Genomic DNA, 15227 nt, shown 5'->3' on the forward strand with positions numbered 1-15227 from the left:
GTAAGTGCTAGATTAGCTCTTGAGTGAGTGAGCAAGCAAGGTGATGTGCCTTGTGGCTGGTTTTTGAGTGAACCAACAAGAAGATCTTGGTCGCCCAAGAATGAGATCGGTTCTGAGGTCGCCCTCTACATCCATTACCACAAAATTGGCAAGGAGGAAGGAGTCGCGTACTCGCACCAGGATGTTCTCGACTATCCCCTCAGGATATCGAGACGAATCTGCAAACTTCACGAGCATAGATGTTGGGGAGAGAGATTAGGGTACTGAAGTTCTTCAAGGATTACCTTGGGCATTATGTTTACGCTTGACCCCACATTGCAAAGGCAACGCTCATAGTGTTTATCGTAGATTGAGTTGCTGATCATGGGGACCCCTGGATCCTCTTGCACTGCTACCACCAGGCCATCCCAAGAGTCGTTCTTTGGGAGATTGTACCTACCTACAAGGTTAGTGCGTGATGACCGTCGGGACGGGTTACCCCATCTAGTGGACATCATGCTGACATTTTCTACGGGAGACTCGGGTTGCCCTGGGATCTTCCCGCTTTCAGCAGCAGGTAAAAAAGCAGCAATTTGAGCAAATTGAGTTTCTATCATTTTATTGAAACTTAACTGATTTTTAAGAGTTGAGGACAAAGTTTCAATTTTCACATTTAAATTTTCCAGGGTTTTATCATTGGCCAAAAGCTTTTTATTTATATTTTTATTAATTTTAGCTTGGCCAAGAACAAGTTCTCTTAACGGAGGTTCGTTTGAATTGAAATCCGAATTAAAAGAGGAATTGTAGTTATTACCTCCCTGAAATGGTGGTCGCGGCTGGTTCCACACCTGGCCTCCTTGTTGTGGACGATACCCACTATTGTTGTTGATGTAGGCGGCGTCTTCACGGGTCTTGGGGCAGTCCTTCCCTGAGTGTCCATCATTGCCACAAACTTCACACTTGAAGTGCGAACCCATGGCGTAAACGGGAGCTTGGATCTTTTGTTGGCTCCCTTCTCCCAACTTCTTTATGAGGAGGTCCAGTTTCGCGGCAATCATATCCATCTCCTTGACGATATGCATGCCCTTTGTTCAGGGATGGAGTCGTTCTTTGCTCCACCCCTGGTTGGAGACCATTTTCTCGACCAATGCTTTGGCTTTATTGATCATCATGTCGAGAAAGGCTCCTCCAGCAGCAACATCAATATGGGCTCTGGATGTCGTTGTTAGCCCATTGTAGAAGCTTTGGAGGACGAGCCATTCATCCATCCCATGATGGGCATAGGTTGTGATGTACTCTTGCAGCCTTTCCTAAGCTTCCGGGATGGATTCCATCCCTGTCTGCTGGAAACTCGATATCTTTCCGCGTAAGGCACTCATTTTGCCCAGCGGGAAGAACTTTACGAGGAATGCCTTGGAGCATTTATCCCAGGTGTCGATGTTCTTTTCCATGTAGGAAGAAGGGAAACAACCTGAGCTTAATGGCATCGGCGGCGACACCCCGTATCACAACGGTGTCGCAAAGCTCCATAAAATTCTGTAGATGAGCATTGGCGTCCTCATTCGGCTTGCCACAGAATGGGCTAGCCTACACCATGTTGATGAGGCTGAACTTGAATTCAAAGTTCACATCCCCAACATTGACGTTGGGTCCGGTAGCCACATTGGCGGTGGAGGGGACGGAGAACTCGCAAAGAGTCTTCTCAGCCATAGCCTCAGTAACAGTAGGTGCTTCCGAACTGGGTTTCTTTATCAGAAGAGTAGCAGGAGGAGGGACGACACGAGGTCGTGACCTTTTCACAAGCTTCTCTAGATTTTTTGTGTAGTTTTTCGGCAGGGAGAAACCGGTCATACACTACCATTGTCTTCTTTCAAATCAAAAATAAAAGAAGACATAAAGTGACATTAGCCTGAAAAAACAATGACTATCTTGAGTACAAAACCTAGATTAATATTAGCATAATAACTTTGTTCATATGTCATCCCCGGCAACGACGCCAGAAATGCTTGTTGACATTTCTTAACGTCACCACCAAGATTTGTTATTTCCCGGCAACGGCGCCAGAAATGCTTATTGACTTTTCTTAGCGTAATCACTAGGAACGGGTGTGTTAAGCCCATTCCTAGCAATTGCTCCAAGAAACGCCACTCTTGTGGTATAGTCTATATGATTACAGATGGGATCCGCAAGCGCACGGATATACCGTTGTAGCATTTCACCCGGAGAGTAAGGGTATTGTGATTTATATTTTCTCAAAGGATGGCAGTGCAAAGGTATTGTACTTAACACCTCCTTGACCACAACATATATATTGAGTATATATTATTATTTCGACGGCAAAACAATGGAGTCAAGAGCAAAATTCAATAAAACATAAGCTTGGGAAGCATCAAAGAGTTCGCAGCAGAAAAATCCAAAGAAGTGGCGGCCTACATGCAGTAGACCGGCCGGCCCAACACCCCTAGGCCGGCTGGCCTAGGGCCTTTTTCTCCTCTGTTGGCTTCAATCTTTTACGAGGAGATGCCTCATTGAATTTCGATCAACTCCTAGAAAACGTAAATGTGCAATAAAATGTTTACAACATATACAAATAGTTGGATGAATATAAGGTGTAAAATAATGGGATTATGCACCGGGGCTTGCCTTCTTGGGCACTGTTCAAAAGTAGCCTTGGGATCTTCCGAACATTGGTTCGGGTCTTGATTCAAGTCAGTATAATTAAGAGAGACACTCTCCGGAGTGGTAGTATTCACGGGCACCAACTCGTAATCACCGTCGAGTAGATTTACCGTTTCTATATGCATTCAGAAATGATATTGTTACAACATGATATAAACATATTTCTTTCCTTCACTATAAAGTTGTAGTCCGATATAGCATGTGTTTGTTGTGGTGGTCTTAGTTAACTTTATTTTCTGGGCAATCGTTTATAGAGTAGTTCTTAAATTCACTTTACTTCATAAAAGAGCTGTGTGGTTTGGTTTTCATTTTTATCATTAAAACATAGCATGCTTTCACTATTTCATAGCAACCAATTTACTCATGAGCTAGTGATGAAAAACTAAAGTAACACGGATCAGATACTCTAGCATCTATGGTATAGCTTTCAGCATCTACTCATAAAGCAATTAACCATAACAATCATGTAAGTAGATTACTCTAGTTGCTTCACCTTTTTGCACAGAAGGTTTGACATGGGTTTTGGTGCTACAAATTTTACAGGAGCATTTACAAAGCATCTACTCAGTACTGTAATTTTTCTAGATTTTATTCACTTATACAGCAGAGGTGACAAAATGAACAAAATTAGCAAGCCATTAACTAAGATTAATTCTACAGAGAGTTATACTAGGGATATGCTTCTCAAAATTTGACCAGAGTCTAAACATGAACTAAACATGTTTCAGTAAAATTTTAAGGCATTATTTCTAGAAGATGAATTACTCATGCATTAAACTAGATATGAACATGCATATTCATTTGGACTTTAATATGACCCGTAATGCATGTGAAACTTTTACAATATCTAGTTCTCATTCTAAATAGTAACATATCCAAATATGAAGACTATATATGACATATTTCTTCCAGAACAAAAATAGCAAAACTAAGCATGATATCTCAAGCATGGATCATAACTGTAAGAATATTCAGTAAATGGTGCTCAAACTTTTCAGGCATGTTTATATGACTAAAAAAAGTTTCAGAAATAAATATAGATTTTTCTAAGTACAGGAACTATATATCACAAATAAAGCCTACTTATCAAGCATTAACTCAAATATATAGTTAATTAGTTCAATAATTTCTCAAACTTGCGCAACAGTAAGGATTTAGTAACATGTATACACAGAAAAATTTTCATACATAGATCACTAACAGTTCTACCAAAATTAATATAGGAACAAAGCTAGTAGATCTAGGAATCTTGATCATTTGAGCAAGCAAACAATTTCAAACATAGCTCATATTTTTACCAGGTTCTTCTAACAGTACTAAGTTCAACATACCCAAAAATAAAGCATAGTTACTGAACCAAACTCCTAGAACATTTATGTGCCATTTAAACTAGTCTTTTTTTTAGATTAAAATAAAAGCAAAATATGAACATGTGACTGTAACAAAAGTTGTAGTTCTTGTTCTAAGGATTCCAGAACAGTTGAGTTTATATTTTTCTGATTTTTCTACGATTTTATATGGAATTTACAAGTTTGCAGCTTTTGATTCTAGTGTTCATGTACGTTTTTCACTTAGGCCCTTGGATTTTTGTTTTTCTCAGGGGAAGTCCCTGGCGGAACTCACAGAACAGAGCAGATTTGGCGCGGCGGTTCCCGGCGATGGGGTTGGCCGGTGGCGAGGGGAAAGTGGGGGAAAAGTGAGAGGGGCTAAAGCCGCACCTAATGGTGGTCTTGGCTCGCCGGGAGGTGGACGGAGGAGGCGGTTCCACGGCGGAGCACGGACGGCGGAGGTGCAGCTCGCCGGCGGCGGTGATCCGGCGGGTTCCAGCGGCGTTCGACCGGGTGTACAGCACCAGTGAGAGGCGAGGAAGGTTTTGGTGGTGTCCAAACAAGCAATGCGGTTCGGGGATGGCCTGGCCACGGCGAGCTCGAGCTTGCCGTTGGCAATGGCGGGCGGCGGATGGGGAAATGGGGTCTGGGCGCGCGAGGGGGCTAGGGGCTCGTTTTATAGGCGGCAAGGAGAGGGAGGGCGAACTGGGGAGGGAGCAGCCGGGGCAGGGCGCGAAGCTAGGGGAGGATGCGGACTCGGCACGTCGCTCGGCCATGGCGATGGCGTGGCGAGCAGGGGCGCGTGTCGCGGCCGTGCAGTGCCAGGAGAGCTGGTTTGGGGCGAGTCTAGGGACGGCCAGTGTGGTTTGGGCCTGGGGCTCGGCACCTGTCCGCCCAGGTGGCCGGCGCCGGCGTACGGCGTCGCCGGTGGACGAGGTGCAGGGAGAACGGAGGTGGAAGAAGCTGGCAGTGGCAGTTCTGTAATTTTCTCGAAGTTCAAAATCTAGTTATGTAAACTCTAATTTTCTCCTCCATCTTGGCCTCAAATGAAAAAATGTTGAATACCACTTTTGCTCAGTTTTTCGAGATCTACAACTTTCGTGTTATGCAATTTTTCATTCGAGCAATGGTTTGAGAGTTATTTAATTATTTCAAAAACTGTCATTTAAAGTACTTATCATTTCATGTGAATTTTGGCACTTGTACTCCTAGGCTTCAACTAGGTTTTTGTTTAACATGACATGGTGAATATGTCTATTTATTTTCATAGGCTTCTTTGTAGTGGTTTGAAGTTACTTTAACTTCCTTAACAGTAGAAATAGAACTCTTGTTTATTTGAGTGTTTAAATTTTGAATTAGCAAAAAGTCTTTTTAAATTAAACTATGTGCTCCAAAAATATGGGTGTGTCTTTATTCTACATTTTTGTGACCAGTTGAGCATGAAAGTTCAAGAATATTAAAGGAACAAGTTTTATATCCACACATACTCATATACAAGGATGCATTATTGTTTTGTATAAATATTTGACATTATGTGCTAAAGGAATATTTAATCCTTTGTTCGAATTTTTATTTTGTTTAAACTAGTAGCTCTTCTTAAATCAAATAATGGTTCCATTGATCTTTGCATTTGAGGGCTTTCCAGTTTGGATTTGATTTGCATAGACAGTTTATAGATCATTATGAAAGGTGTACTTTAGTGTGTTATTACCACTCATGTCAAGTCAAGTTTAAAAGGGTACCAATTATTGTTTTTCAAACACATTGCACTCAAACACATGCACACATACATTTACACACAAATTTGCAAAAACTAGACATAGGGTTCTTATTTAAGTTTTCTTAGCTCATTTGTGTGTGAAGTTATGTTAATTTCCTGGCTTTGGTTAAACTGACACCAGAGGTGCCACAAAGAACTAACTAGGTGCCACAGAGAACTAACTTGAGTTCACTAGTCTGGGCGAGATAACCCGTAGGATAAGATCGTGATAAACAAAAAGGGTAACTTAATTGAACTAAAGGACTTACTTCCACCAAGTACTCGTATACTTGGTAAGATAAATAAAAGCGGAAAGTAAAGCTGACTTGGAAAAGTAAAGAAGATAACTTATATTGATAAAGTCAAAGGAAAAGATGTAAGGGTTTATACCGAACTTTAATGATGACTTCAGAATCCCGAGACAAGCTCGACTCGACTCTAACTCCCAAATTACTAACCTACTCTAAGAATGAAGAGAATGAAGAGCTACTTTGGTGTGTGTTTACATGTGAGAATGGGGGGCCTATTTATACTGGTTCAAGGTCAGTAAATGGCTGGTGCGTTGGTTGTAAGCCGTTAATACCGTTGGCGTTGCTTCCACGTGAAGGAGGTGGTCGGGAGGCCGACTTATGGGGCCAGCCGGCCTCCCATAGGATGGCCGGCCTAGGGATTGTACCGTGTGGCACCGCCCTTCTTGTGGATGGCTTGGATTAGCTCTTGGAGTCGGTGGGAAGTTGTGTGGTCCGAGCATCGACATTTGCTAGGACCGTACTGACTTGTGGGTCCTTTGATCCTAGGTGAAGCCTTTCGGTCCATTTGATCAAACTGACCTTCAATCCACAGATTAGAGGCATTATGAACGTGTCACTTTGCTCCTGTACCAAAGAAGTGGCACATCATTTGGAGATGCCAGACTGGCCGGCCAAAGGGAGGCCAACAGGCCTGGGTTTTTGCCCAAATTTGCCCATTTTTGGTATGTTTATTCCTGAAATCAAAACTCATCCAAAAGTTGTGGAACTTGTTAGAAATAAGTAAAAATATGCATGGAACATGGTGCGAAACTCATTTTATTTCCGAGAAGTTAACGGTCAAAGTGTGAAATAAAGGTCGTCAACAGCGTTGAGGTAATGGTTAGACCCAGATGACTACCCGAGAAAGTTTTGGTGTCATCATATGAATCTAAGTAGTTGTTGAAGATGTGGGCCTCCCGACAGGCGCTGGCGCCCTCCTCTCCGATCTTGAGCAGGCGATCCAAGTCCTCCTCCCAGACGAAGAGGGACTCAGACTAGGCAGCCTTCTGGCAGATAAAAGCCGTGTTGCTGTTGATGGTTGTTAAGCCCAAAATATATGCCGTCAACTCCTGCATAAAAATATAAAGAATGAACATCAAAAAATAGTGGTAGGAGTTGTTAATAACGAATTCCATGCGTGTTGGTGAATTGTTGATTGCAAGGACGCAAGTCGGGAATAACATGAAAACACACAGAGAACGCAGAAGAAATACACAGAAGATCCTGTCCTACGTCTCACTTACAAGAAGGGCCCACAAACCAGACAAAACGGGCGCGCCAAGCAAGATGCACCCAAGGGATAAGATCAGGGCCCACCTATCAGCGTCACAAAAGAAGATAAGGACGAGGGGCTGCCGTGTGGGGTCGGCCGAACCTGGACGGCCTCCCGTCCAGGTGCACTTCGATGTGGCGTGCCCCCTACCCTACCTGATCACCTTCCATATGTGCGCATGGAGGGAACCGACCTCCAACACTATAAAAGTGGGCCCCCTCTCAAACACACCACCAAGTCATCCAACACCACTTGAAGATGTAGTGCTCCAACGCTTAGTCGAGGCCCTACTTAGGCTAGTGCTTAGAGTAAAAGGGGGCTGATGAGTAGTTCGGGGAAGCGCTGGGCCTGTCGGTGGTCTTCTCCAGGCTTGTACCTCTATGAATGCTGGTTTCCTCTGGTATGAGTAAGTTAGTATTTATGATTCTTGTATTGCATAGTACTTTTACTTGAGTGAGATCAGTTCTCTTACTCGCGGGTTCGTCGCTCCGTATTTATATGGAGTGTTGTAGTTTGCTACGGAAATTCAGACGTAGTTAGACTGCACTAGTAACCAGTAGCGTAGACATGGTGTTTGGGCTAATGGTTATCTTCGTTTGCCTTATATCCCACGGTCTGTGAGGTAGGCCGGAGGTGGTGACAGCCCTGTCGGTCCTTCATAATCCTCCACCTTCGGGTATAGCGTAGAGCCGTTGGCCGGAGTCTCCTGACCATTTCAGGGGTAAGCCGGCGCCCAAAGCAAGTATTCTTACCTAAGAGATCGACCTTTAACTCATCTTTAGTGCTACCGCAGGAATCCTCTCCAGCCTTGCCACTTAACCTTGGTGTGTCCTTGGACCGACTAAGTTTGGAGTTAGTGCACACACGTTCCCTGTGGAAATGATACCCTTGAATACTCACGGGTGAAAATTACGATGATATTCGTACACTTGTGGATTTATTCGCATCATTAAAATACCCAATAGTTGCACAGTTCGAAAGAGAACCGGGTGCGGGGTTCCTCAGATTGGATCAAATCTGATCCGAGGAGGGTTGGTGTAGCAGAGTCGAAGTCGCATTGAAAATGGATTCCTCCTCGATCTCCTTGGTGAGGTCAGGGAGCAGCATCTCGTCGAGATTGTCGACAAACGTCGAGATCGCTGTTCTGCTTCGCCTCCAATTCCTCCGGCTCCCTGGTGTCAACCAAGTGGCTGTTGAAACCACCTGAACCATTGGCGCCGCTGACCCAGGAGCCGAAGATGAACGTTGTATCCTTGTTGGGCATGACGTAGTTGACATAGTCGAAATTGAACGATGCCATCGAATTCTCCAATGGATCTTCGATGAACACTCCTATCTAGCACACTCCTATCTGGCACACCAGATGTCTGTTATAATATTTTAATATTTTAGGGCCCATATTCTATTTGGCACCGGGCCCCCAAATTCCTGGAGATGGAGTAATCAGGATTTTGAGTTCTTTTCAAAGTTTTGACCTTTTTTATCCCTTCCTTTGCCTTCTTTTTGGTTAAAAAAATCTGTACTGTTGATCTTAATTACAAATGCTGGTGCTATAAATGAGTCGCGATTGAAGAAAATGTCACGGTTTTATTTCTTAAGAATGTAACACTGCTAGACTTGAGTTACACATGCACAACAAGTATTGATAATAAACGTCACAATACCCACACACAAAAAACATACCACGCAGAATACAGAAACGGCCTGGATTTGACCCAGATATCCACCTATATACTAATCATATTAGGTTTCTCTATATAGGAACAAAATCATAAATGGAAGTGATGCACGCTGGTCGCTTTGGGTGCATTTGGGCCTCAACGTGCTTTGATCTGACACCGTCATTTCATCTCACGGCCCTTGGTCTCCACAGGGAAGAGAATGCAGGCAACTCCAGCGAGACCTAGCACCAGCTCAAAGACCACAACGGCTTCCATTTGGTGGCAACTCCGCAGCATGCCGACAGCGATGATGGGGCACACGATGCCACCAATTTTACCAATGGCGGTGGCAATTCCAACACCCGTTGAGCGTGCTGATGTTGGGTACACCTGAAAAAAAAGGAGAGGAAATTTTGTAGGACTCTTAGCTCAAAGCAGTGCTCAGCATCGAAAGACCTTAATAGGCAAAGATCACCGAAACGGTTAGGCAATATTTCTGATGTGCAAACTATGCAAGCCTTTCAAGTATTGTGCGACAACCCGTTCAAAAAAAAAAGTATTGTGCGACAATTCAAACCATTATCTTTAGCATGCATAATAAAAGAGAGGTGTAGTTGTGCATAGATGTATCCTCGTCTCCTCCTAGCTAGAACCCTGTTCATTTTAAACCTTACGGATTTATTGTAGATAACTTTAACATATGGACGTTAAAGTAAACTACAAGTTAAGCGGGTTGGCTATTTGGTTTCGTGGATGTTTACAAATAAAATACTTAATAGATGGTACTTCTGTCAGATTAATTAAGCATACTACGTACAACAACATAATCAACATGATAGCAAGCCTCTATATATGCCATAAGAAATCGTACAAACCTCTGGTGCGTATAAACATAAAACTGTAGAGCTACCCATGCCACATGCGCGAGCACCGAATAGAAGGGCTGTTGTCAATGATTCTTTCTGATGAACAGCGAGTGGTCCAAGGAAAGCACAGCATCCAAACAACAGGATCCACATTGTAGCTTTCCGGCCAAACCAATCAACAATAATGGCAGAAATCACTAAGCCTGGAAACTCTGGTAAAACGAGAGTGATACCATGAGTTCTTAATCAGAACATCACATAGCCAGCCCTAATGGGACAAAATAAAAGGAAATGGGGTCTACTGTATGATACCTGCTAAACTAGTTATAAAGACATCTTTGTAAAGGTTGTCATTTTTTTGTTGCACTTCAGACTTCTGGCCAGAAGCGCATCTTCTGTTAGCATCACCCAGCTGCGATGACAGCAGTACTAGCCCATAATATGCGAACGAGTTTGCGAACCATACAAACCATATAAGAAGAGTTGATCTGAGCAATTTACGTGAAAATAGTTTGCGCAATGCAGCAATACCACCAGATTTGGAGCTCATAGCATTGTCAGCTGCACAATCATTATCTCTGACTGGAAGACGCCCATTCTGAGCGGTAAGAGGATTGTGGTCAACTAATTGTGTCTCTTTATGGTATGTGAGAACTCCAGGAGGAAGAGCTACTTTGTTTGTCTTGGCCATTCTCTCTAGAACAAGCGTTGCATCAGATATTCTGTTTTGTACGCAAAGATAGCGTGGTGACTCGGGTGCAATGACAAAAAGGAGAAGCAGCAGGAAGCATGGAAGAGCAGTGAATGCCAGCAACCACCGCCAACTCAATCTTGACAAGACGACCTGCAGTAAATGAACAAATGGTTAACAGAAATTGAGCATACAACTAATTTTGCATTATAAACGTAATTAAATGACATACATACTTACTTTTTTGGTTATACAGAGTTCAAACATGCAGAAGTTATGGGTGCTTTGTGGGCATTATTTAGTTGAAAATGCTGTGGCTGCTGAAAGCCTTACAATCGGGGTCATTTAATGGTTTTATAGACTTTTTTTTCTTGAAAAATAAGAGTCGCAGTAAAGGAAGACCTGTTATCATACCCATGCAAGTGAAGCTTCCAGGATTGTTCCAATAGTCCAGAAAACAGAAAAAACAATCATCCAGGTGCCACGGTTTTTTGCAGGAACAAATTCCAAAAACCAAGATGAAAATACATGTGTGCCACCAACCCCTATACCGACAAGAAACCGAAAAACTATCAAGGATATATAGTTGGGAGATAAAGCACTTAGAAACCCTGCTCCAGTAGTGAGAACAATTGAGAACAACAAAGCTGTCCTGCAATAAGAAAATACAAAGAATAATTGAGAGCAATAAAGCACTGCAATAATAATAAAATACAAGATTTAGCTGACATATGCTTGACAAGCAGAAACTGAAACCAGAGCAGATAATAACATTGAATATATGAATAGTCTAATATTTACACTTTCAGTCTTCCAAGAAAACAGGCCATGACCTATCCCCTCAACTTTGAAAATCAGTACAAGTTACTCCTTGTGGTAGTTACTAAGCTGGATTTCAAGAGAAGTACACACAATTGCTAGTTGTAGTATGTATGCACATGTTTCGTTTAAGGAAACCCATCATGAGTTCATCATCCTATGAACTTTGTGGGACGATAACCCCATCCATCATGCTTATACTAATTATTAACATGTGAGGGATGAGTTGGTGATGGATCAATCCATTCCATTCCACGAACCAAACACAAAAGTGAGAAGTGATAAATTGATGGATTACTACCCAACTCCTCAAACCAAACACCACAAAATATTGCACCAAAGTTGCCCACAATTTACTAGTGGCGTTCGTGCATACAATGGGGAAAAAAGATGTTGGGGGCGGCTGTGTTTTTTTGGGGGTCATGCTACAAACTGTTTGTTGCATGCACCCCCTGCGTGTCTAAAACAAGTCCATGAGGGTGGCAAAGTAAGGCATGAAGACGGAACATCCTTACCTTCTTCCATACTTGTCGGAAATATAGCCCCAGGAACAGGCTCCTATCAACATGCCAGTGAAGACAACACTGGAGAGCAGGCTCTCGTGCTGGGCCGAGACATTCCACTGCTGCCGGACCAGTGGTCCAACGAAGGACAGCAACATGAGCTCCATGGAGTCCGCGAGCCAGCCCGTGCCGGCGTATACAAGAACAAGCGCCTGGAACTTCCCAAACCCCATGGCTGTAAGCGCGTCATCCGTGGTGTACGTTTCCATGGCGATTTGCTAGCAGCAGCAGCACCTAATCGATCAGCAAAGTGATGGAACAAGGCATACGCAATCAGATCACTTGCTGGCTCCAAAAATTACGAACAGATGAACAGAGAATCATGACGATCAGAAGCAGAGCAGGAGGAACTGGGAGCAAGAGAGGGCGGAAGCCAACCGAGCCGGCCGCGTCGCCGGGGGAGAACCGCCGCCGATCGAGTACTGCAGGGTACAGGAGAACACCACGGCGAGCGGCGGGGGAGCGGAGTGTGCGAGTGCGGTGGTATTCTGTTGCTCTTGTGTGGGGATGGATGGATGGAGACGGAGTTGACTAAACAAAGAAAAGTTGGTGGACTGGATGGAATTTCGATGGATGGACGGGGAGAAAGAGTGACGTGAGCAGTGATCTCGGGCGGATCCCGATGGCCTGGTCCTGGTCTCTCTTTCCTTTCGATCAATGCACATAAATATAGTTAATGATCGCTATTAAATCCTATGGGTTTCCAAAGAAAAGAATGACTTCTGTTTTTACCATAGTCAAACTATCAACACTTATGACCCCAAATAGATATATCTGAAAACAACATATTTTAGAACAAAAGTAATGATACAGTATTTAGTATTATAAATACTAGTATTGTTTATAAATATGATCAAACTTAGATGGTTTGCAAACTAGAATGATATTTTTGTTAAGACTGATGGAGTAGAAGTTTAGTACGAAGAGAATATTTTTTAGGGTGGAACATATCAAAATGCAGAAATAATAGAATAGCCGTAGGATCAATTATTAGAGTGCCCTGTCCTAACTTTTTACGAACTGAGCGCGTGGCTAGGCTGGTAAGATTTCTTGTGGTAGAACCTGTCCACTCAGATTCGAGATGATGTGTCCGTTGATAGTGAAGCGTTAGTGGTGATTTCATCAATTTCGAGGTTCTCATCTCTCGAAGGTGATCATATAGTTAGAGTTATATGTTTATATTCATAGAGGTGAGTGTACGTACTTGTATATGTGGGCGGACCTAGGGCCCGACCACTCTGGGCACGGTCCTGGGCCCAGGGTGGAGACCACCTGAATGCACAGTTTCAGCTTAGGAAAGAAAATGCCGTGACATAATGCTATGTGTGCATAGGTTCAACTAATTTTCTATATTGTGCCTAGGCTCAGTTAATTTTTCAGATCCGCCAGTATAGGTGAGCGTTTGCATCTGCACCGTGTTTCGCAAGAAAATACCCTACCTTTTTAGAATATATTGAGAGTTTTTCAAAGGGAGAGAGAAAAAGGGGAGGGAAAGAGTGAAGATGCGTTGAAACACTAAACACTATAAGCGTAAACATAACAATAGATCTCATATTAATATTACTCTAAATTATTGAGGAAAACTACCGACCGTGCGAAACTCCTTTGCATCAATCCTGCAGTCAAAAGGGCACTTGTAGGATTCTAAATTCGTTTCTGGTTAGATTCCTTGATCCATTATTAAGAAAAGGTTCTAGTTGGATGCCCAACCTCAAGCAAATATTTTTCTACGTCGTAGCCTCTCCTGTAATACATTCTCTCTCAAGATCTCTCTCTCCCCCTCTACCAAAGGTTCTGACCCACCTATCTCTGGCATTACTTTACAGCCATCTTACGAAAATTATATGTGATGCTTTAGCAATTACAAATCCAATATATGACGCGGTAATACTCAAGATACATACAAATAATAACATGGTGACAAATCAATATATATCAATACTCATAATTAATGAAACTACAAGAAAATAAATATAAAGCCAAATTACATACTATGGCCCTAGTGTGGCGCCTGTGTCTCGGAACCACAAAGGATGTATACCTTCGAGGTAGTGGCTGCGGGGTGCGTGTGCTGGATACGAGCCACGAACTGTGACTGTGAGATCAATCCAAGGGGCGGAGCTAGAGAAATATGGAGGGGGTGCGGCCATAAGCGCCTTGCTAATGCACTTAGACTCCGATCACATGCGTATTTTTCCTCATGGTGTGTTCATTACTAGAAAACAAAAGGCTAATAGTACCATTGGAAACCGGTTTTAATCCCGTTTCTCAAACCTGTACTACGAGATCGAGACTAAGAATCTCGGTCTTCAACACCGGGTGCACAATCCGGAACTAAAAGGATCCTTAAGTACCAGATGATGTTTCCACCCGATACTAATATGTTTCATGTTCAAAACTGGGATTTTCCTTTAATCTAAAAAAATAAAGAATTCCATAGACTTCGGTCCGGCCAAAAATACTAGTATGAACTAGACCTGATACTAATGCTTACTTTGATCCAGCCCAAAATACTGGTATGACCTAGACCCGATACTAATGCTGCTGGTATTTTTGGGCTAGACCAATAGCCCTTTTTCTACTAGTGGTTGCCGCAATCGACTGCACACATTTTCTCTAACGATGCACTATGTCCTCCATGGCTTCCATAGGCATTATTGCCACCATGGTGTCCATGGTCTCCACCGCTCCACGCACAGCCATATCCATGGCCTCCACGCACACAACCACCAAGGTTGCCACGACCTTGACGGCACGTGCGCCTCCACGCACACAGCCACCAAGGTTGCCACGACCTTGACGGCACCTGCCATCGCCTCCACGCCACTGGGTGATCTCGAGCGTATATGCATCAAAACTCCGAGAGATCTCTCCTCTCTCCCCACACTTATTCTTGTACCTAACATTATTTATAGCATGATGGAAACAAAATAATGACTGCCAGTTTTAAGAACTAGGGAGTCCTAAACTTTATTGCAACTCGAAATATTTTTGCTTTTTTCCATTTTATTCTTACCATGATATATAATTCAAACAAGGCTGGATCAAAATTGCATCAGCATGAGCAAAATATGTTATACTTACGATGGACCCTTTAAGGGTGATATGTACCTCCTTTGTATGTTGGGCATCATGAATCCAATGCCTTGGCTTACCTTCCATTTGAATTTAGCTCAACAACTCACCAGATTTTCCTACAGAGGTTAGTCCGCATATATAACTAAGATCTATACTCAAACCTGACACTATGTCTAGTTTAACTAAAGAAGACATTATAACCTAAGCACCATGCTTAATTTAAAAGATCTATGAATATATT

General features: G+C 43.0%; 1 protein-coding gene across 2 annotated transcripts; it reads right to left on the reverse strand.

The window, feature by feature from the left end:
* Positions 1–8875: 8875 nt before the first annotated feature.
* Positions 8876–12542, reverse strand: LOC120691549 (organic cation/carnitine transporter 7-like). Of its 2 annotated transcripts, none has more exons than XM_039974643.1 (6): positions 12287–12542; positions 11861–12142; positions 10941–11178; positions 10148–10679; positions 9845–10047; positions 8876–9359 (listed from the first exon to the last, which is right to left on the reverse strand). In XM_039974643.1, the coding sequence occupies exons 2-6, from the start codon at positions 12115–12117 to the stop codon at positions 9150–9152; spliced, it is 1440 nt and encodes a 479-aa protein (XP_039830577.1). In that variant the 5' UTR covers positions 12118–12142; positions 12287–12542; the 3' UTR covers positions 8876–9149. The 2 variants fall into 2 exon arrangements, 1 of the variants encoding a protein (XP_039830577.1); XR_005682290.1 differs by lacking the exon at positions 8876–9359 and having other exon boundaries at positions 10032–10047; positions 10148–10247; positions 10337–10679; positions 12287–12445.
* Between the last annotated feature and the right edge of the window lie 2685 nt (positions 12543–15227).

This window comes from Panicum virgatum, chromosome 9N (assembly GCF_016808335.1).
Source record: "Panicum virgatum strain AP13 chromosome 9N, P.virgatum_v5, whole genome shotgun sequence".
In the NCBI taxonomy this organism is placed as follows: Eukaryota; Viridiplantae; Streptophyta; class Magnoliopsida; order Poales; family Poaceae; genus Panicum; species Panicum virgatum.